Source organism: Tenrec ecaudatus, chromosome 6 (genome assembly GCF_050624435.1).
Source record: "Tenrec ecaudatus isolate mTenEca1 chromosome 6, mTenEca1.hap1, whole genome shotgun sequence".
NCBI lineage: Eukaryota > Metazoa > Chordata > Mammalia > Afrosoricida > Tenrecidae > Tenrec > Tenrec ecaudatus.
Genome location: NC_134535.1, coordinates 163,847,250 through 163,874,412, shown reverse-complemented (window position 1 = coordinate 163,874,412; position 27,163 = coordinate 163,847,250). Strand labels below are relative to the sequence as shown.

Genomic DNA, 27,163 nt, shown 5'->3' with positions numbered 1-27,163 from the left:
CACATATTAGTATTTCCTGCTCATACTGGGTGGCAAAAACAAATCTGGAAACTGAAATGGCCAGTAACAGTCAGCAAAACTTCCACTGCCAGTCACAGCAGATAGATGGAACTACACTTACACTCCAGTTGCAAATACATGTTTCAAGGATGTTGGTGTGAGAACCTAGGCCCACAAGGAGTGCAGTAAGAGGGCCCCAAGGAAAGGAAACCAACAGTGGCTGCTGCCTCCACCCCTGCCCAGGCACTCCCAGAGTTCCACGCAAACTTTCTGTCTAGGAGCAGTTTCTGGATCTCAGTGAGGAAGGATGAACCCAAGAGAAATGAAGGGAAGAGACAGAAATTGATTTTGAGGACAGCTAAGAGAGGTGGAATTTACTGGGTGGAGTTGAGGGAATTATGCAAAAAGACAGTGTTTAAATAACTACATTAGGGTTACGTAGAGTCTGTCACACTGTGGTGGCCTGTGTGTTGCTGTGATGCCGGGTACTATGTCACTGGTATTTCAAATGCCAGCAGGGTCACCCAAAGTGAACAGGTTTTGGCAGAGGACCGAGAAACAGAGGGTAGTAAGTAATCAGCTGCCCACTTCACAGGAAGTAGCCACTGAAAATCTTATGTGTAGCATGGAAACACTGTCAGATACCAAAGACCTTTGCATGAAAGCAGAACATTTGTCAGCGCCAGCACCAGAAGATTGACCCCTTGGGTCAGAAGGAAGGTACTCAAAATTGGGACTGAGTTGAATGAACCCTGCTGACCAGAGTACAGTAGATCCTGTGGGAGCAGAGACCTCGGGATCTTCCTTTGATGGTAGGGCACAATCCAAGGTGAGAAAAAGCACCTGTACAAATCTGCTAATAGCTAGAATTTGGAAAATACAAAGTATGAATCTAAGAAAACTGGAAGTTCTTCAAAATGAAATGCAACAAGAAAGATCAATATCATAGGCATTGGTGGGGTGAAACTGACTGGTATTGGCCATTTTGAGTCAGAATGATGTAATGAAGAGGAATGGTGTTACAGTGGTTATCAAAAAGCGCATGTGTCAAGGTCTACCTTAAAGTACAATGCTATCTGTAATAGGATGATATCTATCCATCTTCAATCAGTACAATTATTCAAATTTATGCACCAATCACAAAAGCCAGTGATAAATAAATTGGGAGAATTCTACTAATGACTTCAGTAGGAAATTGATCAATCATGCAATCAAGATGCACTTATAATTATTGGTCATTAGAATGCAAAAGCAGGCAACAAAGAGGAAGGGATAATAGTTGGAAAAGATGGGCTGGGTAATAGAAATGAAGCTGGAGACTGCATGGTAAAATTTGCAAGACAAACAATTTGTTCACAGCTAAAAGCTTTTTCCACAGCACAAATGGCAATAATACACATGGCCTTCTCGAGATGGGATGTACAGAAACAAATTGACTACATCTGTGGGAAGAGATCATCGAGAGGCTCAATAGCAGCTAAAAGCAGGCTGGAAGCTCACTGTGGAATAAACCATCAATTGCTCGTCTGTAAGTTCAGGTTGAAGGTGAAGCATATTGAAAGAAGTTCACAGGAGCCAAAATGCGACCCTGAGTCTGTCCCACTTGAATTTTAAGAACATTTGAAGAAAAAGTTTGGCACACTGAACATAAATGACAGATCGGAAGAGCTCTGGGATGACAACAAAATACCATTCATGAAGAAAGCAAACCGGTCATTAAGAAGACAGAAAATAAGGACAAACGCAAAGTGGATGATAGAAGACTCCGACACTTGCTATAAATCACAGAGTAGCTAAGGCAATTGGGAGAAATGATAAAGTCAAAGAGTTGAACAGAAAATTTCAAAGGACACCTCAAGAAGACAAAGTAAAATATAATGACATGTTCAGGATTTAAGGGTTAGAAAACAAAAAAGAACATGCTCAGCATATCTTAAATGGAATGAACTCAAGAAAAAGTTAGAGCTTTGTGCTGCATTGTTGAAAGATTCTATGGGCAAAATAATGACTGATGCAGGAAGCATCAAAAGATGGAAGGAATATCAGGGGTACCCTGCCCCCCAAAAAGGAAAAAACTGCAGGGCGGGGCTTCCCTAGTACGCATTTGTCGTGTTAGAAGAGCAACGATGGAATCGCGGATTTGTCAAATGTATTAAGTGTAATGGAGAGTACTTTGAAGGTGATATAGTTGTTTTGTAAAAAAAAAATTAAAAACATAGCTTGGGGGGGGGGAAATTCTGAGGTCTTTTAGGTACTTCCTTGTATATAGTCATTGTACCAAAAAGAACTAGTTGATGCCCACTATTTCAGGAGGTAGCATATGATCAATAAACAATGGTGCTGAAGGAAGGAGTTAAAGCTGCAGTGAAAATATTAGCCAAAAGAATGGCTCCAGGAATTGATGGAATACCAACTGAAATATTCCAACAAGCTGATGAAGCACTTAGTCATCTACGTCAGTTAACTTGAAGAGAGCTACTTTGGCCAACTGTACCCATATTTGTACCTATTCCAAAGAAAGTTGACCAGCCCCCCCCAAAAAAACCACTCAAATTATAGACTATTATCATTGATATCAGATTCAAGTAAAATTTTGCTGACGGTCATCTAGCAATGGTTGCAGCAGTACACTGATAAGGAGCTGCCGGAGGTCAGGCCCGGTTCAGAAGAGGACAGGGAACAAGGGCTATCATTGCTGATGTCAGGTGGATCTGGACTGAAAGCAGAGAATAAGAGACACCATGTTTACTTGTTTATTTGATTGTGGACAATAATAAACTGTGAATAAACCTTGAGAAGAATGACAATTCCAGAACACTTCGTTGTGCTCATGACGAGGAATTTGTACATGGATCAAGAAGCAATGGAGTGAACAGTACAAGGGAATGAGCTAAGGTTGTATCCCTTCATAATACCTGTTTAATCTGTATACTGAGCAAATCATTAGAGAAGCTGGCTTCTATGAAGAAGAAGGTGGCATCAGGATTGGAGGAAATCTTAGCAACAACCTGAGATATGCAGACGAGACAAGGCTGCTTGCTGAATGTGAGTAAGACTTGAAGCCCTTGCTGATGAAGATCAAGGATTATAGCCTTCAGGATGGAATCTCGCCTTCAATGTAAAGACCAAACTCCTCACAACTGGACCAATAGATAACATCATGATAAATCGAGAAAAGGTTGTAGTTGTCAAGGATTTTATCTTGCTTGGTTTCACAAGCAATGCTCATGGAAGATGCAGTCAAGAGATGAAAAGATGCATCTTGAGGACTAAGGTGTGCCATGCATTTTCAATGATCTCACAGGCATATGAAAATTGGACACTGAATAAGGAAGACTGAAGAAGAATCAATGTATATGAATTGTGGTGCTGGAGAATACTGAACACATCATGGACCGCCAAAGGGACAAACAAGTCTATCTTGGAAGCAGGACAGTCAGAGTGGTCTTTAGAGGCAAAGATGGGGAGACTACATCTCATGGGCTTTGGACACATTGTCAGGAGAGACACCATTTACTAGAAGCAGGCGAGTTCCTGCCACTCAGTTTTCAGAGCTCAGGGCAACATGAGAAGCCTGCGTTGAGTCCAAAAGAGCTCAACTGCTATATCACAGGCAGTAGGCCTCAGCAATGGTGTGCTCAGTAAAGTGTACCTAGAAGAAGCTACTAAAATCTACCTACCCTTCCACAGCTCCAAAATAAGCCATGAAGAAATAAAGTTCATTCAAATTACCCAACCGAAGCAGGAAAGCATGTAGGACGTACCAAGGAGAAATGACAGTGGTGATGAAATTAGCAGCTGAGGATTTTACATAAACTGTTAGAAACAACATCAGAAATATGTCACATACCAATACAATGGAAATGAAATGCTAGATAAAACAGAACTAAGTGAATTTCTGGAAGTAAATGAGTCATTCATTGTACGGTATTAATAACAGAAATGACGGGAAGACAAAGCTGTAAGCATCGTGACAGAAAACAAACTGAAGGCACAGACACAATAAAACCCAGAGAACAACTGAAAATATTTTAGTAGATATATATATATATACAATAAAAATAAATATATCTCATAGAATCATAATATGACATAAATTCATGAAAAGAGAAAAAGAAATACACACAAAAAAAACAGCTAGCAAGGTGGCAATTTTTAATCTACCCATGTCAATAATTATATTAATTGCAAACTGCATCAATACATCAATTACAAACTCGAGAACTATTAGACTGGATTAAAGTAATTAAATTTTATAATGTTCTGCTACAGCGAAAGATAATTACAACGGTCTCTAGCAAAGTGTGCTATCAACTGTGAACTTTGAAGAATACCGAATTGTATTGTTTAGATACAATTACTTGGGTATCCTTCACAAAAAAGGAAAAAAATTACTACAAAATGTACTTCAACAAGTTCAAGTTTGTGAACTCGAGGGGGAAAAGTAATCAAGTTTATAAAATCCTTTCATCCACGGCATTTCACCTTCCTCAATAGCATTAGTTCTCTCGGGCCTCACACCCGTCCAGTTTGCTGTCTAGCACTCGAGTACACTGGGCAGCTTTCTGATATAATCACACTGCTCCTCAACTGCTCCCGACCCCAATCTGAGCCTAGAATGTTTGCTTATGCCAGCTGCAGACTGAAATGGACAGTTCAGTCTGTGAGATGATAATTATAAAAGTGAACGATCAGGGAGTACCATCATAGTAGATGCTGTGTTGAAAACTTTAAAAACAGCTTGGCCTCAGTATCTACGTTGTAACCACTACACAATAAGGCTTCAATGTTCATTACTGCTGTGTGTGTGTGTGTGTGTGTGTGTGTGTGTCTTTTAAACCTCGTTATCTCCCTCAATTTAAGGCTAAACTGCCCACTTTGGCTCCCTACTCCCTAGGCAAGAAGCCTGAAATTGAAAGAAAATAAGAATTATTAAGAAACCAACATTGTTCTCTGGTGTTGAATATTAAAATATGTTCATTCTGATTAATGCCTAGAATAGTGCCTTCACCATAGCAGCTGAGCATAACAAACACTATTCATCATTGTTGGGCAATAAGAAGTATCAGGAACAACTGAAATACTTATTATAAAATTTATTAGTAATTCCAACATCACTTCCAACATTTGTTTTCTAACTGGCAAATGTACGAGCTTTCATAGAATTTCTTTCTTACAAGTCTAAGACAGTTAAATGGGGAACTGCCCTGTGAGTAATCCTGGGAGGAACAACGGCTGTGAGGAAAGAGGGCCATGCAATAAACACCACTGGAAGGGTTTGTAAGGACACACTAAAATAAAATCTGCATATACATTTAGAAGAATCTACCAGTGATGGTTAGGTTTATCATGCCAACTAGGTCAATAGGGATGTGTGGGCAGAGTTTAATCAGGTCGCAGTTTGATTGGAGGGTGAGAAAAATGGCTCTGCAAGGTCTGCCCCATCTCTCTTGCTCTCTGGTGATCCAACTAGAGAGTACTGCTACTTAGTAGTTGTCTGCCTCAACTGTTTGTTGCACGACCTGCGGGCTAAGCCAACCTGTGGATCTAGATCGTGTCTCTTGAGCTTGAGATGCCTTGGACATCTGCTTCGCCACACTGCTGGTGTGTACAGCGCTTGAACTTGAGACTGGTGGATCCTATGGCTTTGGGCCTCGATGGAGTTCAAAATCCCATTGGTGCCTGCTTCCCTTTCTGTGCTGACTGTTGCTGACCCACCCTGCTGTCTGCTTCCTGCAGGCAGATACTGCTTATCTTGCCTAAGGGAAGACTCCCTGTCTGCTTCCTCGACCTTGAACTGAAGCCCTCATGAGATGAAGGACTTTCAGTATATTAACTGCTCCATGAAAGTGAGCTGAACTGAGCCCTCTGTACTAATTAGCTGTTATAACCCTTCTTGCTGTGTGTGTGTGTGTGTGTGTGTGTGTGTGTGTGTTCCTAAGTGTCCTGATTGCATTTCTCTAGAGAGCCCTGCCTAACATACTACCAATGTTTTCGTCACCTCACACTAAACATTCTTGGTGCTAGTTAACATGGCATCTACTCTGACTCATAGCCACCCCAGGGGTTACAGAATAGCTATCTGCTCCAGAGGGGTTTTCTTCGCTTCAGCCTTGATCAGATAGTACAATGGTTAAGTGCTTAGCCACCAATGAAATGGCTAGTTGCTCCAGCCCACCAAGCAGCTACTAAGTCAATCGGCTCTTATAAAAAAAATTAGAGCAAGAAAACCTATGGGGAAGTTCTCCTATGAGTGGAAAATCAACTTGACAGAACTTAACCAGAACAACAATTGCAATGAAAGCACACTCCCCCAAAACTGAACGCAGTCAAATACTCTTTCAAAAATTTTTTCAAGGCTCCATTTTGATATTTTCAAATTTTGTATAAAACATGCCCTCTGTTTTATTTCGAGATAGGAATAATAATAGGCTTAAGGAGATAACAAGGTAAGAATGATCTCTTACCTTCCCTGTTTTCAAGTCCCAAAATATCCATTTTTTAAAAACTTAGCATTTGATATATAACCATAGCAAAAAGTCATGAAATTAATTGCAGCATTTCCCAGAGTTAGTTTTCAAAATCAGGATACATAGGAAATACTGCTGTGAATCTATTTTCCTTGATTAAAGAGTTCTCTGTTGGAAAACATATTAAGCCATTTTTCAAATATGTTCAATATAGCTAGCTCATCTTCAATTAGTAATGTAAAATTGATATTTTGAGTACAGTTGAAAAAGTTGGTTTGCATTGGATGCTGTATAAAACATGCACACTCTAAGAAAAACACTCAGTGCTATTAAATACTCATAATATCAGAAAGTAACAACTGCAATTTTTTTACACAAAAATTGAAACACAGATGCTCATAGATTGTGTGATAGGTAGGTTTGCTGTGCCAACATGGCCAATGAACACATTTGAGATTAGCTGAAGGGCGGAGAGATAAAAGGCTGGCAAGCCTCACCTCTCCCCCTCTTGCTCTTTGATCGGACCAGTGTGTGGCTGCCTTGCTTGTTCTGTGCCTCCATTTACAGGCTACACTACCTGTGGGACCCCTAACCCATGAACTGTTTTGCTGTAACTTGAGGTTCCTTCAAGTCTTGCTTCGCCACGCTACTGGAAAGTACATTTCTTGAGCTGGGGACTGTTGGACCCTGTCATCTGACTGACTGTTAGTGACCTGCTTGCTGTTTGCTGCCTGTGGCCAGATAGCCTGAATTGTTCCACAGAGGACTACCCAGTAGCCTTCAAGACTTGAAGGGCTGCCAGTGTACTAGCTGTCTCATGGAAGTGGGTTGCACTGAGCCATTTGTACTGCTTTATAGATTAATTATTTATTTCTTAGGTTACCTATCTATATAAACATATATAAAATGCTTAGTGTTCTGATTTTGTTTCTCTAGAGAACCCTGTCTACAACAGATGGGCAGTCATTTACTTTTTTACTATTTTTTAGGGGAAAAAATCTTGAAGGAGACAGATGTATAAGGGAGTGTCAAAAAATTGGGTGGGGGGATGAAATTAAAAGGTGGACTTTTTCAATGAACTTTCTGAAGCCCCAATATATATATTTAAATTCAGTAAGTTAAACAACGCCAAAGAGTCCAGCTCAATTCTATGGTCAAAGGATCAAGGACTTCTAATCTCCTATTCCTGGAATCCTCCTTCCAAAAAATAATGAGATTTCAAATGTCTTTGAATGGTCCTGAGTAAATTTCGGGGCGGGGGTGGGGAGGGGGAGCACATCACAACATCATTTACAGATGTCTGTCTACTTATAAGAGGTCCATAGAAGGCACAGGTGGTTTGTGTTAAGCTGCTAGCTACGACTGATGGTTCAAACCTATCCACTAGAAAGGCCTGGAAATCTTCAATGAAGATTACTGGCAAGAAAACCCTCTGGCGGTGTTCTACTCACCCCCATGGAGTTAGAACAGACTCAATGACGGTAATGTCTACTGCTACATTTGCTTTTGTACAGTTATGATACAGACAGCTCAGTCGGAAGTCCTAGTCTGATAGATGCCCTACAAAGGTCTTTCCATTAAAGAGAGACTTTACAAGAATAGTTCATTACTAGATAATAAAGGAATCAATATTTATGACATATCATGCTTTGTAAAACTTTTTGAAAGGTTTTTATTTCAAATATGCTCAATCTCTACATTTCATTTGAAAAGTACATTAGTATAATAAAACTAGGGTGAATTCTGATTTTCAAAAGGATGTTAAGACATTTAAGCAAAGTATTACCATTGAAAAGGCAGTCCTAAGTCTAAATTCTATTACTAAATCAATCAACAGCATTTACATCCATATGTTTTTCAAAAATAAGAATACCAACTTTTTGTCACCCCTCTTCTGGGTCTGAACAAATAACAGCATATTTTCCTGGAAGTACTCCAAATAGAAAAAGAAAAATGATAAAAATAATAATAAAGCACAGTAAATAGAAATGCTTAACCCAGTTAACCTCTAATCACCTATGAAAACAAAAACTCAGAATCAAGTTGGTTCTGACTCAATAGTGACCCTACAGGATAGAACTGTTCCCAAGAGTTTCTACAACGTCATCTTTATGGGAGTAGACAGTCTTATCTTTTGCCTGCTGAATGACTGGTGGGTTTGAACCACTGAATTTATGGTTAGTAGCTCTATGCTTGATCCACTATGGTACCAGGGCCCTTTACTTATGAAATAGGACAGAAAAAATTCAGAGACACTAGCTGTATGTTCCAAAACAGGAGAACTAATGGGTATTCAGGAAAGAAAACTTTGAAGGGCAAGATTATTTCAGCATGTTGCATCTTTGCCCCTACCTACTGCTTAAAATCAATAGTATCTCTCAGTCATTGTGACCTCCCCAAAAAAGAAAAATCATGCCGAACATACTAGTATTGTGTGGGCTGAGAACAAAACAGGCGAAGTGGTACAGTAGAAAAAGTCTACTTAGGCTTGGCAAATCTCATCTGTAAAATGGGGATTATAATGTTTCTTCACATTGCTGCGGCTAGCTGCTGTTAAGTCAGTCCCTGTCCCATGGCCACCCAGTGCGTACAAAGCAAAACTGTCCCTTGGACTTTTCTTGCCTGTGATCTTTATGGAAGATTACCAAGCCTTTCTCCCCAGGGTCATTGGGTCGGTTCAAACCGTCAATCTTTAAATCAATCACAAACTGCTTGTGCCACCTCGCTCCTTTCCTTAAACAATCCTAAACACCAATCAGATTTCTCAGTTGCAACCTGGGAAATCTATGGTACCAGGAGTTGCAGTGATGATTAAGTACGATGATAAAGCACTCACACCAGACCTAGCACATAAGATACAATCAATAAAGACTGGCTATTATTCTTAAGACTGGGCAACATTGATTTCTACGATACATAGGTTCCCACAAGTTGGGGCAACGTCATAGCAACTAGTAACAACAATTCTCCAAGAATACTACCAATGAATTTAGAAAATAGTCATACAATTTTAACTTGCTATTGTAAATAATTCAATCTTACAAGCTATTTTCATAAATAAGCAAATCAATCAGAACTACGAGAGAAAAGCTCTTTACTATTTGAAGAAATGTTGAAGAAAAGTGCCCCAGTCATTGTGAAAGCCCTCTTGATTGCTAAACAAACAGGGACTGTCTGCCCATCATATGACTGAACTGGCTGCCCATTCTTTAGTATTTACTCATACACTGGAGCTAAACACGAAAAAATCATGTGGATATCTTTGGAGAAGTCAGAATTTTTTTCTAGACATATTTTTAAAATTAAGTACAACATATTTAAACAATTCAAGCTTAAAAAAATAAACTATAAATTATCCAGGGAAATAGGGATTAGATCTAGTTGGTTTACTGAGCTACACAGAAAAAATTTTAATTAAATAATTATTAACACAGGTAGGTATAGTTATGTGAGGAACCAATAAAACAAACAAACAAAACTAATAAAAGTGGCCACCTAAAGGATATGGATATGAGAAGCAGGAATACAATATAGACTTTTCAATGTTCACCTTTTGAAATTAATTTTTGAGCCATTTGAATATGTTGCCTATTTTATATATATATATAAATACACACCTAGATAAACGCAGGGTGGCTATTAGTCAAAATCAGTTAGATGGCAGTGAGTTTTTATTATGTACACACATTTGTTTATGTACAGAGATACACAAATAAATTCAAATACCTGTACTTGTGATTTAAAGAAATGTAAAGCAGGGTTTTGGTTTTTTAGGAGAAAGAATTAAGGAGTGGTTTTCAAAACATGATGGCTCCACATTTCTGGGTCATAATTCTGACTAAAGAGCATTTCAGTTCACAATGTCCTTTTTCCTCCTAAAGTGTGATTCTTTTTTAAACTACTATACTCTATTACTCTAAGACTGGTAAATCTTCTTTTTTTAATGGGGTCTTTGAAAAATAATTTTCTTAGGGAAAAAAAAGTTTAAGAAAATTATAACTTTTATTTTACACCAAATAATTGAGTAATAATAAGAGGGGACTTAAAATTTTCATGGAAAAACTCATTTACCATATATACTTGAGTGTAAGCCAACCTGAATATCAGCTGAGACACCTAATTTTACCACAAAAAATGCATTAAAAATACGCTGAAAAAAAGTGGCTTATACACGAGTATATAAAGTACCTTTTAATTCCATTTTCCAACTAACTTTTTGAAGCCCCCTTGTATTCTGGTAACAAATCATTTTTATTTAAATGCACACATCATTCTGAACAGATCTCTGCACTTTAAAAATGTCAATTGACAGCAATCAGCACAGTATTTTAGGGTAACCTAGACTGTTGGCTCGTATAGGAACCACGTCATAAATCAGTCTACCACTTTGTTTATACTTCAACCTACCCTACCTGGAATTTTCTGTTGAAAGCTTGTCTCCTTTCCTCTCTCACTCGGGTGTTTTTTAGTGTACACAAGGTGTCAGGAATACTTTCCTGACACCTACAACACTGCCCCAAATTCAACTAGGTACCCATACACTGGTACAGGTAAGACCTCGCAACACAGGGAATCCGGGACAGATAAACTCCTCTGGACCAACAATGAGAGTAGCCATACCAGGAGGGGAAAGGGAAAGTAGAGGGAGGAAGGGGGAACGGATCACAACGATCTACACATAACCCCCTCCCAGAGGGGCGGACAATAGAAAAATGGGTGAAGGGAGACCACTGTCGGTGTAAGACATGAAAAAAAATGATAAATGATCAAGGGTTCATGAGGGAGGGAAGTTGGGGGAGGAGCAGACATACTGAAATAGGGTTGATGCAGGGGAACACAAAACAGACCCTAATGAAATAAAACGATTAAAATGCAGCACTACAAGACTGTACTCCAGAAAATTCAATAATTCGGAGGATATGGACGAATACCTAGAAAAATCACTCCCCAAATTAATGCATATGGACATTAAGAACTTGAGCAGACACACAGCAAAAGGATAAATTGATAAGGTCATCAAGAAACTACCAATTACAGATGGCTTCACAGGAGAATTCTACCAAGTGTTCAGGTAAAGCTGACGCCAATCCAACACAAACCCTTCCAGAACACAGAAAGGGACAGCAAGCTCCCAAACTCACTCTATGAAACATAAGACAACAGTAAGAAATCAAGGGAACACAATTGGGTAAAGAAGTGAAACTTTCGCTATTTGCAGACAATATGATCTTATACAAGAAGAATCCTAAGGTGTCCACAAGAGGATTGCCGAAAACAACAGAGTTTAGTAGAGTAGCAGAATACAAGATTAACAAGCAGAAATCAATTGGATTCTGATATACCAGTGATGGGAATACAGAAAAATTTTATCAAGGAAACAATAGCATTCATAATAGCCACACAAAGCTAAAATACCTAGGAATAAACCTAACCAAAAATACAAAAGACCTGCACAAAGAATACTACAGAACATTACTACAAGAAACCAAAAAGGATCTATACAAATGGAAGAATATCCTGTGTTTATGGATTTGAAAACTCAATATTGTGAAAATATCAATTCTACTAAAATTAATCTATAAATTCAATGCTATCCTGATCCAAATTCCAGTATCATTCTTTTAAAAAATGGAAAAAATTATTACCAATCTTATATGGAGAGGGAAGAAGCCCAGGACAGGCCAAGAACCCTCAAAAAGAAAGTGGGTGGTCTACACTACCTGAACCCCAAACCTACTAGTCACAGTTGTCAAAGCAGCCTGGTCTTGGAATAATGAAAGCTACTCGGACCAATGGACCAGGACAGAAAATCCAGAAATAAAACATCTGCATACAGACAACTGATTGCTGACACAGACCTGAAGAGCATTAAGTGGGAAGCAGACACCCTCTTCAACGGTGCTGGGGAAACTGGATATCCACCCACAGAAGAATGAAACAAGGCCCAACCTCAGCCCACGCACGAAAACAAACTCAAGGTGGATCAAAGACCTTAATGCAGGATCCTCCATGAAGAAACTAGGACCAACCTACGTGCTTTATTGCAGGGCATACACCGGCTATCAGAGATAACAATGGGCGCACACTCTCTGTAAGACAAAATAGATGAGTGTGACCTATTACAAACAAACACTATGTACATCAAAAGACCTCACTAAAAGAGTAAAAAGAGAGCCCACAGTCTGGGAAAAGACATTTAGTACTGATATAACAGTCAATGGACTAATCACTAAAATCTACATTCTTTTACAAGCCTACAGCAAGGAAACAAAACAAGACAAACGAATAACCTTCTGAGCAGGTGGGCAAAGGACCTGAACAAACGATTAACAAAGGATGAAACGTGAGTGGCAATACACACGCGTGGAAATGCTCCCATCTGGGAATGCAAGTCAGAGTTAGATGAGATGTCATCTAACACCATAACTAAAGTCCAGCTTTTAAAACCGAGAACAAATGCTGGAGATGGCGTGGTGATACTGGAACTCTTATCTACTGTTGGTGGCCCTGCAAATACGTGCAGCCACTGTGGACAGCGGTACGGTGATACCTAAAACAGATGGCAATTGAACTACTGTATTACTGGGCATATAGTCAAAAGAAATAAACAGACATTTGTTCCCCCATGTTCATTGCAATACAATAGAAGAAAGAGGAAACAGCCTAAATTCCCATCAGTACAAGAATGGATTAAAAAAAACAAACTCTGGTATACACATACAATGGTATACTACACATCCCTAAAAAACAGCGATGAAACAGCTTAAGATGTGGAGGGAGCTGGACAAACACTGTATGAGCCCACTGCTGTAGGACCAAGCAGCAGAATACGCACAAGTTCAAGTTAGTACAGCATCCAGGCTGTTTGGCCGTGGGGGCACACAGCCTGGTAGAGCCTGATCGGTGCCAATGTACCGCTCTAGTTAAGTATTTTATAGGTCACTTGACCAGAGATTGCCTCACATAAGCTGGGATCAAATGGCCAAGCGAGGGGAAGGGGATGTTGTCTAGTGTAAATCTATGATGTGGTCCCCCTAGACAGGTAGAAAGCCCTCCTAGAGATGAGGGATACTGATGGAAAAACACGTAGCAGAGTGGAAAGGAAAGCAAATACATCTGGGGAAGCACAAATGCATGTCAGTTGGTAGGAAAAGATGACCAACCTGCAGTTGGAGGGAAGAATGATTGAAAACGCTTTTGGGGACACTAGCTGGGAGAGTGTTTGGGTGGTAGGCACCAAATGCGCCACTTTTGACACAAGCTTCTGGGTGGGGACCCAGGATGGATGCTGTGGGATGCTGGGACCTGAATCCTGGATCTTCAAGGCGCACAGCAAGGACTTAAGTTGGAAAATGCATGGTGTCTGAGGAAGCAGAAGACAGCTATGCCAAGATTGGTGAACTGTTGGTAGGCAGACAAACAGGTCTGGATCCACCAATGCCCTGTATGCTGTACTAACCTAAGTATTATCCGGCAAACCTGTGTCATTCTGCTTTATTTTATTTTTGTTAGTTCATTTTAAGGTGTATCTCAGAGATGATATATCACTGGTGGGTCACCCTCTTGAAATTACGTTATGTTTTTCTGGGTTTTGGTACATGAAAGCCAGAATTGATAAGCCTATAGTGATAGCAAGTAAACTAAAGGTTTGGTGGGGAGGGGGTCAACGCGGGGGTAAAAGGGAGACGTCGAGGAGTCCAGGAAGAAAAATTATGTTTGGACACTGATTGTGGAAGCACTTGTACAATTCTGCTTGGCGTGACTGAACTACAGAGTGATATGACTTACTTATGTATTATTAACTCCCCAGTAATAATAAATTGAAAGAAAAGAAAAATAAAAACATAGATCTAGGAATGGGTTTTGGGCTCACACTGAATCCTAGCTCCAACTTAAGAAAAATTAGTTCTTATACCATGGATCTCACCCTCAGAAAGGGAACACAGAAGACATGGGTGCTATAACAAAATGTGGAGAAGAAAAGCAGATGGTGCCCAGCTATCAAATAAAATAGCGCCTGGGGTCTTAAAGCTTGTCTCCAAACAAGCAGCCATTTAAGTGAGATGTCAACTAAGTCCACATGGAAGAAGCACACCACCATTAGTCACCAAAGGATTGTAAATCATACAATCCCGAATCAAAGGAGGGATTCGTATCAGAGCCTCAACTGTGAGAATGTGGTTTGCAGAAGGCTGTGGATGACAGTGGGCCCCCAAGAATCATTTGTGGGAACTCCACAGGAAACAAGCTTCCGGTGAACTCCTTCTATCCACAATTGAGGATGGGAGAAAAGGTGTTACTAAGAGGGGGCATTGGAGAAAGGCATATAGAAGACCAAAGGCATAATTCGACTTGAACAGTTAAAACTTTGTCAGTTGCTTTCCCATCTCATGCCTGCTATATCTGATCTGATTTTCAATATTCTGTATTTTTGTTTCGTTTTTGTTCATTCATATTAGGGTGTTTTTTAGAGGTGTTATTATCATAGGAGGTCACCCTCTTGAAGCTGTGTTACATGTTCTTCTGGGTGTTTTGGCATATGAAACTCAGGATTGATGAACCTATAGAGACAGCAAGTAGAATAAGGGTTTCAGGGGGCAGGGTGATAAAGCAGTGGTGGTTGGGGGATGGGACAGGGGTTGTGGCTAATGAGGGGGCGGCTACAAAAGGGAGAAGATGTCAAGGGTCCAGGAAGACAAAGAATGTTGGGAAACTGATTGTGGTCACAATTGTACAAATCTGCTTGAATGATCGAACTATGGGATGATGTATGTATTAACACCCAATTAATAATAATTTTTACCAAGATAATGGAATTTTCCTACAAATTTTTGACACCCCTTAAAGAAATCACTAATGACTAAAATGAGTACAGATTCTAGAAATTAAATATGGACAAGAATGATTAATTAAACAAAGAATCAGTATTTTATCAGCTGTGTTGCCTTAAGTGGTTCCAAGAACTAACCTATACAGCATGATTCTTCTACTGTTTTTACAGAAAGAATTTTTAAACTGAATTTCAATTATTATGTGCTTTATCTTCCAATTCTTGATTTTCTTTATGTATATGATATAAAAAGGAAGACGAAATAAGAATCCTTTTGACCTGCAGGCTTACCCAGTGCGAGATTGACCAACTTTATCACAGATGTCCAAAATCAGGCCCCAGTCCTCAGCAGTGTTCATCTCACTGGTTGCTTTCTCTATAAAGCATAAAAAGATATCACGAAAATGTTATAAAGCTTATCTTTAAAAGGTTTACAATCACACTCAAATGACCAAACTACAGTATAATCACACACAATAAATTCAAATGTTATTGTTGCTAGCTGCTATTCTTCAGCCTCCATGCACAACTTAAGGAGATGCTGCCTAGTCCTGCCCCATCCCAGGAGCAGCTGTGGATATGGGATTGTTACCATGCAGAGAGTTTTCACTGGCTGGGTTTCAGAAGTAGCTCGCTAGGCCTATCTTAATAGCCCCCCTGACAGAAGCTTTGCTGAAACTGGTGCAGGATTATTCCGCAGGTGGCTGCTATGCATATGGTAAACTAGTGGGAAAGTGGACTGGGCCTCCTGTATGGAAGGAGGGAGTTCTACTACAGGAATCGTTGCCAGCAATCTGATTATGCATGTTCGGATTTCAGGGGGCTGGGGAGTAGCTATCCACACTTCAGTTGGATTTTACTTACCATAAAAAATAATTCACTGATTTTTTCTGCAGTGTGTGTGTGTGTGTGTAGTTACAGTTATACCCTCGTGAGCAAACAGGAAGATTAAAATATAAAATTTTCTTTTCATTATGTATTAACTGTTGGCTATACTTGCCAGTAAAGGAACAAAGGCTAGGCACAGATCTCTGGAAAGTGTCATAGTCTATTTAAACTAATTATTTAGTTTAGTTTACAGATAATTTATTGAGAAACTTCCAAAAACTCATTGCCATCGAGTCAATTCCAACTCACAGCTTTGGAATACTAAGCATAAGGTCAGCCATTCAAAAGCACCAATTGCTCCGATATTCGTGTTACAGTCCTGGAAACCCACAGGGCTAATTCTACCCTGTCCCATTGAGTAGCTATGAGTTAAATGAAAATCAAACTTTTAATAGTTCCCCATAAATGAAAATTTAGCAAATTAAGAACATCAGTGAAAAAAAACTCTATAAAATGTAGTCCCTACCTTAATTACAATAGAGTTTTTTGTCTGTTTTTTTTTGCTTTGTTTTTCCTTTTTAAGCCAAAGTAGCTCTCTAGGCCTAAAACAAAAAGCCAAACTTACTGCTATCAAGTCAATCCTGACTCACAGGCTAGAACTGCCCCCTTTGAATTCCTGAGATTTTAAATCTTTACAGTAGTAGACAGCTTCATCTTTGTCCTGCAAGTCAAATACATAAGGACAGGGGGAACCTGAGGAAAGATAACAGCAACACTACCTGGAGAGATACGTATAGCAAGATATATATATATATATATATAGCAAGTAAAGCTGAGTACTTTGGACAGGAGCCTGGCTTGTGGACTGAGATGCTTTGGGGCACTTAACTGAGGGAGCTGTGTTTGCTAACAGAATGAGGGGAAGAGGAATGGCGAGTGGAGGCATATAAAGCTGTGTTTGCTAACAGAATGAGGGGAAGAGGAATGGCGAGTGGAGGCATATCTGGTCTTGCCTTGTGGCAACCAGTCTTGGGCGCTGTTGAGAGGTCAGATGTGACCTCACACCGTTTCTTCAATAGGTAGCAGTGCTGCCTCTGGGTGCTTGACTGGGGGAGCTCAAGCTACGTGGCTTGAAGTTGAATGATATAGTAGAATGGCATGCTCTTTCAGGATTTCTCAGAGCTTTGAAACATTGCCCAGGTAGGACACTGCTAGGCCAAGAGACTAGGGGCCAACAGAAGCTTGCCTGCAGGCACAGAAGAGACTATCCTGGCTGAATAACTGTACCCTGAGTATTTCTCTCTTGAATTGTAACCTGTTAACTTCCCTAATAACCCTCCTAATTGTGAACATTGTCTGTGAGCTTGCTGTGACCATTTCACTGCATTATCAAACCCATCCACAGAAGTAGAATGCTCTGCTATCAGAATAAAGGGGGGGAAATGGAGGGAAGGCAGATGTCCAACCCTAATGTCATAGGACTCGGTCTTGGGCAGCCAATGCAGATGTGGAGTTTTTGTGTTTGTTTTTTTCCTCTGTAGTTAAAGAGGGTCAGATGCCTCTGCCAAGTCATTTTGTTTTTAATTTGGTTTCAAGACTGCAGAAGTAATTGCAGGGATGCCAAACTCATGGAAACGTTGGGCTTTGTAAGAGAAAGAAGTGGTCCTGTAAAGTAAAACTTTCCTTACGTGGTTGCTGTTACCTGTGACAGCTGAAGGGAATCTATGAAGTTATATGCTGCAGCTGAGGGGAGAAACGATGCTTCTAGATGCTTCCAGATGCTTCTAGAATGCAGCTGAGGGGAGAAACTATGCTTCTAGAGCGGCCTGGGAAACAGCCAAGCCTGAGTGACAATGGGAGGGCAGCACCTACTGAATGTACTCTGCAGAGGCCCTAGGGCCTAGGCCGTATGCATATAAATAGAAACACAGTTGGTGTGGAAAAGAGATTAATTTTGAGTATTATTAAAAGGGTTAAGGGTTATATGTTTGAATCCACAATGAATATTGAGACATTTTCCTGCCTGGTCCTTTGTTGTTTTCTTTTTAATTATGAGCAAGCAGTTTGCTATTGGTACCACTGATGCAAGAAAAAGTTGGTGCCCCTCAGAGAAAGTCCCTTTCTAGGAATGAAAGTTAAAGGGAGCCAGTAAGCAGGCATGCTAGTATGCTTGTTATGGTATCCATCTGCGTCCAGTTGTGAAATTCAAGTGGGAGAATACTCAGCAGTGAAGCGATGGGCTGAGTTGAAACATATTCCACTTGTATTCACTGATCTAGTCCACAGAGGACAGAAACAAGGGAGAAGAGGAAGGGCTGACTGAAGTTTAAATAACTGTGCAGTACTAATAAGCCCTTAGCGTGACCTAGCCCAAGGGGGCTAAGGCAAAAGCGAGTGAGAAGGGGCAAGCTAGTCTGAAGTGCAGGGAAGTGTGTGTGGACTTCTAAGCTTGCAGCTGGTCTCCAAATGACCTACTATGGATAGCTAGGGCTGAGATGACCAGATATCAACCTAATGAAAAAAGGCAGATAATTAACACTGTCAGATGGTAAAAGCTGCTGGAATGAGTTTGCATGTGGATACGGATGGCCCAAGTTCCAAATGGAAATGAAGATTCTTCACATGGGAAACCCTCTTCTCTCCTCAAAGTACCAGGTTGTTGGAGACAGCCACTTTAGAACGTGGGTATCAGAACTATGATGACACAATCATGAAGGGGCTGGCTTAGGGGCTTTCGTGAATGCGCTCAGAATAAGAAATATTAACAGAAGTGAGTCTTTTATGTATGAAATAGACGAGAGCTAGAAAAACCAGGGGTGGCATGCAGTGCAGTGAATTATTTAGCGTGACTTTTCAAGTTATAATTTCTAAGTCCCACCAAAGTACTCTTTCTTGGTGGGTTTCTGCAAGCAAAGGTGGAGGAAAATGCTAATAGGACCGAGATACCCTGGCTTGCTCAATGTCCCTGATCTGGAAGCCATCTCTGTAGAGCAGCAGAGCTGCAGCAGCAGAACCAGGAGCCAGAGCATGAAACAAGAGCAGGGAATAGGCTTCCCAGGCCACAGAGCAAGTAAAGCTGAGTGTTCTGAGGCCGGAGGCTGGCTTGTGGAGCGGGGTACTTCTGGATACATAGTTAGGGGGAGCTATGTTTGCTGACTAGTGGAAGGAGAATTGAGCACCTTCAGCCTGAGACTGATAGCAGAGTGGCATGCACGTTAGGCATTTATTGGTAGACCTAAAAGAGCTTGGTAACTTTGCCTCAAAGGAGCAGAGGTCAAGCCAGAGAAAATCCTGTCTGCTGGCATAGCAGACAAAATCTGTCTTGCTGAGCAACTGTATCGTAAACATTTCCCACCTGAATTGTAACTTGTTGCCTTCCCTAATAAAAAAAACCTCGTAATCATTGAGTATCTTCTGAGCTCCATGTGGTCATTGCCATGGATTACTGAACCCAGGTGAAAAGTAGAGTGCCGTGGGAGCCAGAGTAATTTCACATAAATGAATTTTTTTAAAGCATATGTCTGCATTTAAAAGTAAAGACTGAAAATCATTGGGCCAGATACTTCTAAGAACTCTCCACTAGGTTTCTAAGGAGCCCTACTGGTGCAGTTGCTAAGCAGTTAGTTACAAACTGAGATTTAGTGGTTTAAACCCGCATCTGCTTTGCAGAGGAAAACAGTCTACTCTGCTCCGTAGGGTCTCTGTGAGTCAGAAATGGGTTCATGGCAATAAGCCTTTCTATGACTTTCTATAACTTTCAAGACTTCATATTAGATTTACCATTTAACCTTTTGATGGATTGAAACAGTGGCTGCGACACTAGGTTCAAGCATAAAAACAATTGTGAGGATGGCACAGGACCAGGCGGTGCTTTTGTTCTATGTAAAACAGCATACCTGCTTCTGACCAGAGCAGATTTCACTGCACCTAACACTACAAACAAATCGCACACCACAAACCCTGTTTGAAAGTCGAACCACCTTCTCACTGAACTGGAGGGGTTTTTTTTTTTTTGGGGGGGGGGGGTGTTTTGATGAGGAGCTATTTTTCGTTTTCTCAAGATTTATGCCTGTTAATCGGCGATGAGATATGCTGACAGGATGACTGCCCAACATGCTCAGGCCACAGGGAACGGGCTGAACACTCAGTCAGGTTGGAAATTAGCACATCTCAAAGCAATAATTCTCTTTATGATTACGGGAGCCAATTTTTCAAAAGAGTCTCATCAGTATCCCTCTCTCCTTGTTACTGGAAATTATATCGACAACAAACAAAAACCATCTGGAGTTCTGCTAACTGGAAAGGGAAGTAGGCACCAAAGGAACAGCATACAACACAAAACAGAAAAGGTAACCTGAAATCATGAGAAAGAACAACTCTCAGAATAAGATGTTAACACAGAGCTGATACCAAGGGCTCAGGTAGAAAGAAAATGTTCTGAGAATGATGGCAACAAATGTACAAATGTGCTTGACACGATAGATGTAGAATAAAATTATTTTTTAAATATAAAAAAATCTTAACACACTTAAATATTCAATTTCCAAATTCCTCTGCTGAGTATGTTTTGACATAATTTATTATACTTCCTAAAATCTTAGTAGTCTACATCTTTTTCTAACCTTATTTCAACAATGAAGACACAGCCAGTGCTTACTAGATACCAGGTGATACACTATGTGACTTATTCATGTCCATCGTCCCTAAAAAAAAGCAAACCAAAACGAGGACTAATGAATAGATGGATATATCAGACCAGAAGAACAATGTCAGTGGAGTAATCCAATGAGTAAAATATTCCTTTGGGAAAGTGAGAAGTGAGACTGGGGAGGTAAAAAGGAGCCAAACACTAAGAGGGCTGGCATAGTATGCTGAAAATTTCAAATGACGTGAAAGATCTGATTACATATGTACTTTAGAAATATTAGTCAGCAAGCAGTCTGTAAACGACTGGGACAGAGTTGAGGCAGGGAAAATGAAGGCTACTACACTAATCTGAGAGAACACTGACAGAAAACTGCACAAACAGCTGCAGTGAGAATACAAAACATGGAAGGTGAGATGTATTCAAGAGTTATTGGAAAAATAAAAGCAGGCTACTGCAAGACCAGAGTCCTTGATGATTTACTAGGCCCAGCACACAGTGGATTCTAGCTGGGGGAGTCCATGTGCATAGTTTTGTTTTGTTGAAAAAAAGGTATTTGCTATAAGCAAGTTGCTGGTTTTGCAAAAATTCTACCATGAAACACACAGAAATCAAACTGACTACATCTGTGCGAAAGATACAATGGAGAAGCTCAATACCAGCAGCTAAAACCATACAAGGGACTCACTGTGGAACAAACGGTCAATTGCTCATGTAAGTTCAGGATCCAGTTGAAGAAAATTAAAACAAATCCACAGGAGTCAAAATACGACCTTGAGTTTATCCCACCTAACTTTTGTGAACATCTCAAGAATAGATTTGATGCACTGAACTCTAATAACAGAAGACTTGATGAGCTGTGGAGGGTATCAAGACCATCCTTCGTGAAGAAAGCAAGAGGTAATTAAAAAGACAAGCAAGAAAGAAAAGATGGAAGTAGATGTCAGAAGAGACTCTGAAACTTGCTGTCAATTGTAAAGTAGCTAAAGCAGTGGAAGAAAGGATGTAGTCAAAGAGCTGAATAATTTCGAAGGGCAGCTTGAGAAGAGAAAGCCTTTACAATGAAATGTGTAAAGACCTAGAATGAGGAAACCAAAAGGGAAGAACACGCTCAGCATAGCTGAGGCTGAAAGAACAGAAGAAAAAGTTCAAACCGCAAGTTGTGATCTTGAAAGATTCTACAGGCAAACTATTGAACAATGCAGAGAGCATCAAGAGAAGATGGAAAGAACAGAGTCACTGTACCAGAAAGAATTCGTTGGCATTCCACCATTGCAGGAGGGAGCAAACGAGCACCAAAAAAAAAAAAAATTCAATGGTGCCAAAGAAAGTAATTCCAACATCACTGAATGCATTAGCCAGAAACAAGGCTCCAGGAAATGATGGCATACCAATTGAAATGTTTCAGCAAGCTAGGAAGCACTGGACGCACTCACTCGTCTGGACCACGAAATTTGGAAGAACACTACTTGGCCAACTAACTGGAAGATTATTATTTGTGCCCATTCCAAAGAAAGGTGACTTAACAGAATGCTCAAACTATAGAACAGTATCACTGATATCACATTCAAATAAAATTTTGCAGATCATCAACCAAGGGTTGCAGCAGCACATTGACAAGGAGCTGCCAGAGGTTCAGGCTGGATTCAGAAGAGGACACGGAACACGGGATAGCATTGTTGATATCAGATGGATCTTGGCTCAAAGCAGAAAATACCAGAAAGATGTTTGTGTTTCATTGAATGTCCAAAGGCATGACACTGTGTGGACCTTAATGAACTGTAGATAACCTTTAAAGAAGGGATGTTCCAGAGCACTTCATTGTGCTCAATCAAACTTGTACATGAATCAAGAGGCAGCAATGCAAACATAACAGGGGAATATTGCCTGGTTTAAAATCGAGAAAGCTGTGTGTCAGCGGTGTATCCTCTTACCATATGTGTTCAATCTGTATGCTGAGCTAATCAGAGAAACTGGATTATATGAGAAAGAATGTGGCATGTGCATTGGAGAAAGACTTACAAACAACCTGAGATATGCAGATGACACACCTTGCTTGATGAAGGTTGAGGAGGACTTGAAGCACTTGCTGATGAAGATCAAGAATTGTAGCCTTCAGTATGGATTACAACTCAATGTAAAATCCAAAATCCTCACAATTGTACCAATCATTTACATCATGATGATAAATGGAGAACAGTTTGACGTTGTCAAGGATTTTGTCTTGCTCATGGAAGCAGCAGTTGAGATCAAAAGAGGCACTGAACTGGATAAATCTATTGCACAAGACCTCTTTTAAAGTACTGAAGAGCAAAGATGTGCTTTGGGAATTAAGGTGTTCCTGACCCAAGACATGGTATTCTCCATGTATCATATGCATGTCAAAGTTGAATGTCGAATAAGGAAGACCATAAAAATAGATGTATTTGAATGGTGGTGCTGGAGAAGAATGCTATAAGTACCTTGGACTGCTAAGTGGAAAAACCATTCTGTGTTGGAAGAAGTAAGGCCAGAGTGCTCCTTAGAGGCAAGGGTGACAAGACTTTGTCTTGCAAGCTTTGGACATACCGTCTTAAGAGTCGAGTACCTGAAGACTGGAAAAAGACATCATGCTTGGTAAAGTGGAAGGGCAGCAAAAAAGAGGAAGGTGTTCAATGAGATGGATTGACACAGTGACTGCATTATGGCTCAGCACGGGAACAATTGTGAGGATGGTGCAGGAATGTGAAGTGTTTCATTCATTCAAGGGTCTCTATGGGTCATAGCAGACTTGATGGCACCTAATAGCAGCAGCAAACCCAAAGAACTCCAAACAAAAATAATCCACTGCCTTTCAAGTCACTTCTGACTCATAGGAGCCCTATAGGACATAGTACAAGCGCCCCACAGTGTTTACGAGGCTGGGACTCTTCACCAAGCCAGACAGTCGTGTCTTGCTTCCAGAGAGTGTCTGCTGGGTCCAAAATGCCAATATTTTGTTTATTAGGCAAATGTTTAACCAATATCCAGGATTTTTTTAAGAACATAAGAGATACTATGTATTTGTTGTTTAGAATATAAATATTCCAACTAGAGCAGAGAATTCTGATTCCAGGTTCTTGGCCTGGGAGAGTAAACAAACTAAGGTGCCAGTCACTAAAGCAGAAAACACAAGAAGAAAAACATGTATGAGTGGAAGCTTGAGCATTTTTTTGAACATGTGAATATGTTCAGTGAGGTATTTGAGGCACATTCAAAGCTATGTATGTTTACAAGTAATCTTCGTAACAACCCCATGAACATAATGACATGCATAGAAGGAGCAGACATTGTTCTGCCACAGAAATAAATTTGCAGAATGCTGCTTGTTGTCATACAGGATATGAGGGAAACAATACAGAAAAAGGATGAAATGATAGGGGAGATAAAGTCCATACACCAAAGGGAAATACAAGAGTTCAGAGAAGAGATAACAAAAACCAGAAGCAGACAAATGGACCTCGAGAATTGACTGGAAGAAGCAGAGAACTGCACCAGTGACTAGGAGGAAAGCCAAGCAGAGTTTAACAAACTCAAACAAAAATCTAATAAGATCATCAGAGAAGCTTAAGAAAACCTAAGAGCTATGTCTGATCTATAAAGAGGAACATTAGAATTATTGGATTACCTGAGAAGACACAACAAAGAAATCATCTGCAACAATAGTGAGAGAATTCTTGGAGGAAAACTTCCCCTGCTTAATGAATGAAAACCAGGCAACCATTCAGTAGGCTGAAAGAACACCAGCTAGCCTAAATACCAAGAAGAAGTCACCAAGGCATATAATAGTTAAACTATTCAACTTTGAGGAAAAGAAGAAAATCATGAGAGTAGCTAGGGAAAAACAAGCAATCACATATAAATGCTCCCACATAACAATATGCTCAGACCTATCAGCAGACACTATGGAGAAGAGGAGTGGAGTAACATATTCCAAAAATTGAAGGAAAACATCTCAAACCCAAGAATACTCTCCCCAGCCAAATTATCTATCAAGATAGATGGAGAAGTAAGTGTCTTCCCAGACAAGGAAAAACTCAAATAATACATTAGAAGAAATCCAGCTAGACAAAAGATCCTTGCCGATGCAGTTTGGGCAGAAGAACAACACTCATCAAGCATAAATAAGAGACCACCACATAGAACAAACTCACCCAAGGGCAACAAAGAGAAAACAGACCCCAAGATACCATTGGCTTAAGGATGGAAAGAACTCAAGAATGATGCACACACATGCACACACACACACAGCACACTAATAAGAAAGGAAGCTGGGAAAACACCCAACACAAAAGGTTTAAGATGACATCACAGAGGCTGCAAATAGAGGTAATGACCCTGAATATTAATTGCCTGAATTCAGGCATTAAAAGACTGAGGCTAGCAGACTGGCTTAGAAAACATAACCCATCAATCTGCTGCCTACAGGAAACATATCTCAATGCTATAAACAAAAACAGGGTGAGAATCAAAGGCTGCAGAAAGGCATGCCAATCAAACAACTATTCAAAAAAAGCAGGAGTTCCAATTCGAATCTTGGATAAAATGGACCTCAAAGTGCAAACCATAAAAAGAGATAAGAAGAGACACTATATGATGTTCAAGGGAATGAGAGACAAGAGCCACTAAGTATTGTAAACATATATTCCCCGAATGAGAGACCTGCTGCATACGCGTCAACCAAAAGATGAAAAAGAAATCACCACCTCAAAAATTATGGTGGGTGACTTCAATACACTGCTCTCAGAAAGATAGACCACAGGGAAAGAAAATAAACAAGGAGGCTAAAGATTTAATACTATAATTAGACAATTTGACCTGATAGATATTTACAGAGCTTTTCATCCAAATACAAACAAAAATTAACATTCAAGTCCACATGGCACATCTTTGATGATAAACCACATAAGGCGAATCTACATAAATTTAAGCACATTGATATCATACAAAGGCAGTTATCAGAGGAAGTTTCACAGCAATACGTGCACACATAAAAAAGGAAGAGACTCATGATTGATATGCTGGCACAAAATTTACAACTAGAGCAGGGTCAGCAGGACAATCCCACTAATAGGAAAAGAAATAACAAAAATCAGGGCTGAGATTCAAAGAGGGAAAATAAGAAAACTATAGAAAAAATTAATGCTGCTAAAAGATGGTTCTTTGGAAGGATAAACAGAATCAACAGACCGCTGGCAAACTTAACCAAAGAAAGAAGAGAACAAATTTCAATAGCAAGAATGAGGGATTTAAGAGGGGACATTACAACAGACCCTAATGAAACCAAAAGGATAATTACACAGTATTATGAATGATTGTACTCCAATGAATTCAAGAACTTGGAAGACATGGAAAAACAATCCCTATCTAGACTATCCCCAAAGAATATCATGAATCTCAACAGACCCATAGAAATAGAAGAAATAAACAAGGTCATCAAGGGATTACTCTGCCCCCCCCCAAAACATAGAAAAAGACAGCAATCTCCCGAACTCCTTCTATGAAGCTAGTATAACTGATACCAAAACCGGCAAGGATCCCACAGACCAATATCCCTAATGATAACAAAGGCAAAAAATCCTCCACAAAATACTGGCCAATATAATACAAAAGTATATGAAACAAATAATTCACCATGACCAAGTGGGATTCATACCAGGGATGCAGGGATGGTTCAACATATGAAAGACCATTAGTATCATTCACCATATTCACATGGGAAACGATAAGACCCACATGATAATACCGATAGATGCAGAAAAAGCATTCGACAACATCCAGCACCAATTCCTGTTTAACACACTTGAGAAGATAGGAATGGAAGACAGTACAAGCTATATATGAAAAACCAGCAACCAATATGGTAGTCAATGGAGAAAAGACTAACACAATCCCACTGAAAAAGGGGACCAGACAAGGATGTCCCTTGTCCCCACTCTTATTTAATATCGTGCTGGAGGTTTTAACTAACAGCCTAAGGCAAAGAAAAGACATCAAAGGTATTCGTCTGGGGAAGGAAGAGGTGAAACTATCATTATTTGCAGATGATATGATTTTATATATGGAAAATCCCAAAAGCTCCACAAGGGGAGTACTGAGTACTGATAGCAATAAAGGAGTTTGGCAGAGTGGCAGGACACAAGATCAACAGACAGAAGTCCATCGGACTGCTATACACATCAGATAAGTCCACAGAAGAGGAGATCAAAATGATGGAACCCTTCACAATAGCCAAGCACAAATTGAAATATCTAGGGATATACATGACTAAAAACCAAAAGATTGTTAAGAAAACTACAGAACACTATTACAAGAAACCAAGATGGGCCTCAACAAATGGAAGAATATCCCATGCCCGTGGATCGGAAGACT

At 40.0% G+C, this 27,163-nt stretch overlaps 1 protein-coding gene across 1 annotated transcript in view; it reads right to left on the bottom strand.

The window, feature by feature from the left end:
* The window catches only part of STAM (signal transducing adaptor molecule), a 66,330-nt gene that overhangs the window by 26,793 nt on the left and 12,374 nt on the right, over positions 1 to 27,163 (bottom strand). Inside the window, exon 2 of the mRNA XM_075552456.1 lies at positions 15,592 to 15,676. Within this exon, the coding sequence (XP_075408571.1) occupies positions 15,592 to 15,676 (85 nt within the window). The remainder of the gene's footprint in view (positions 1 to 15,591; positions 15,677 to 27,163) is intronic.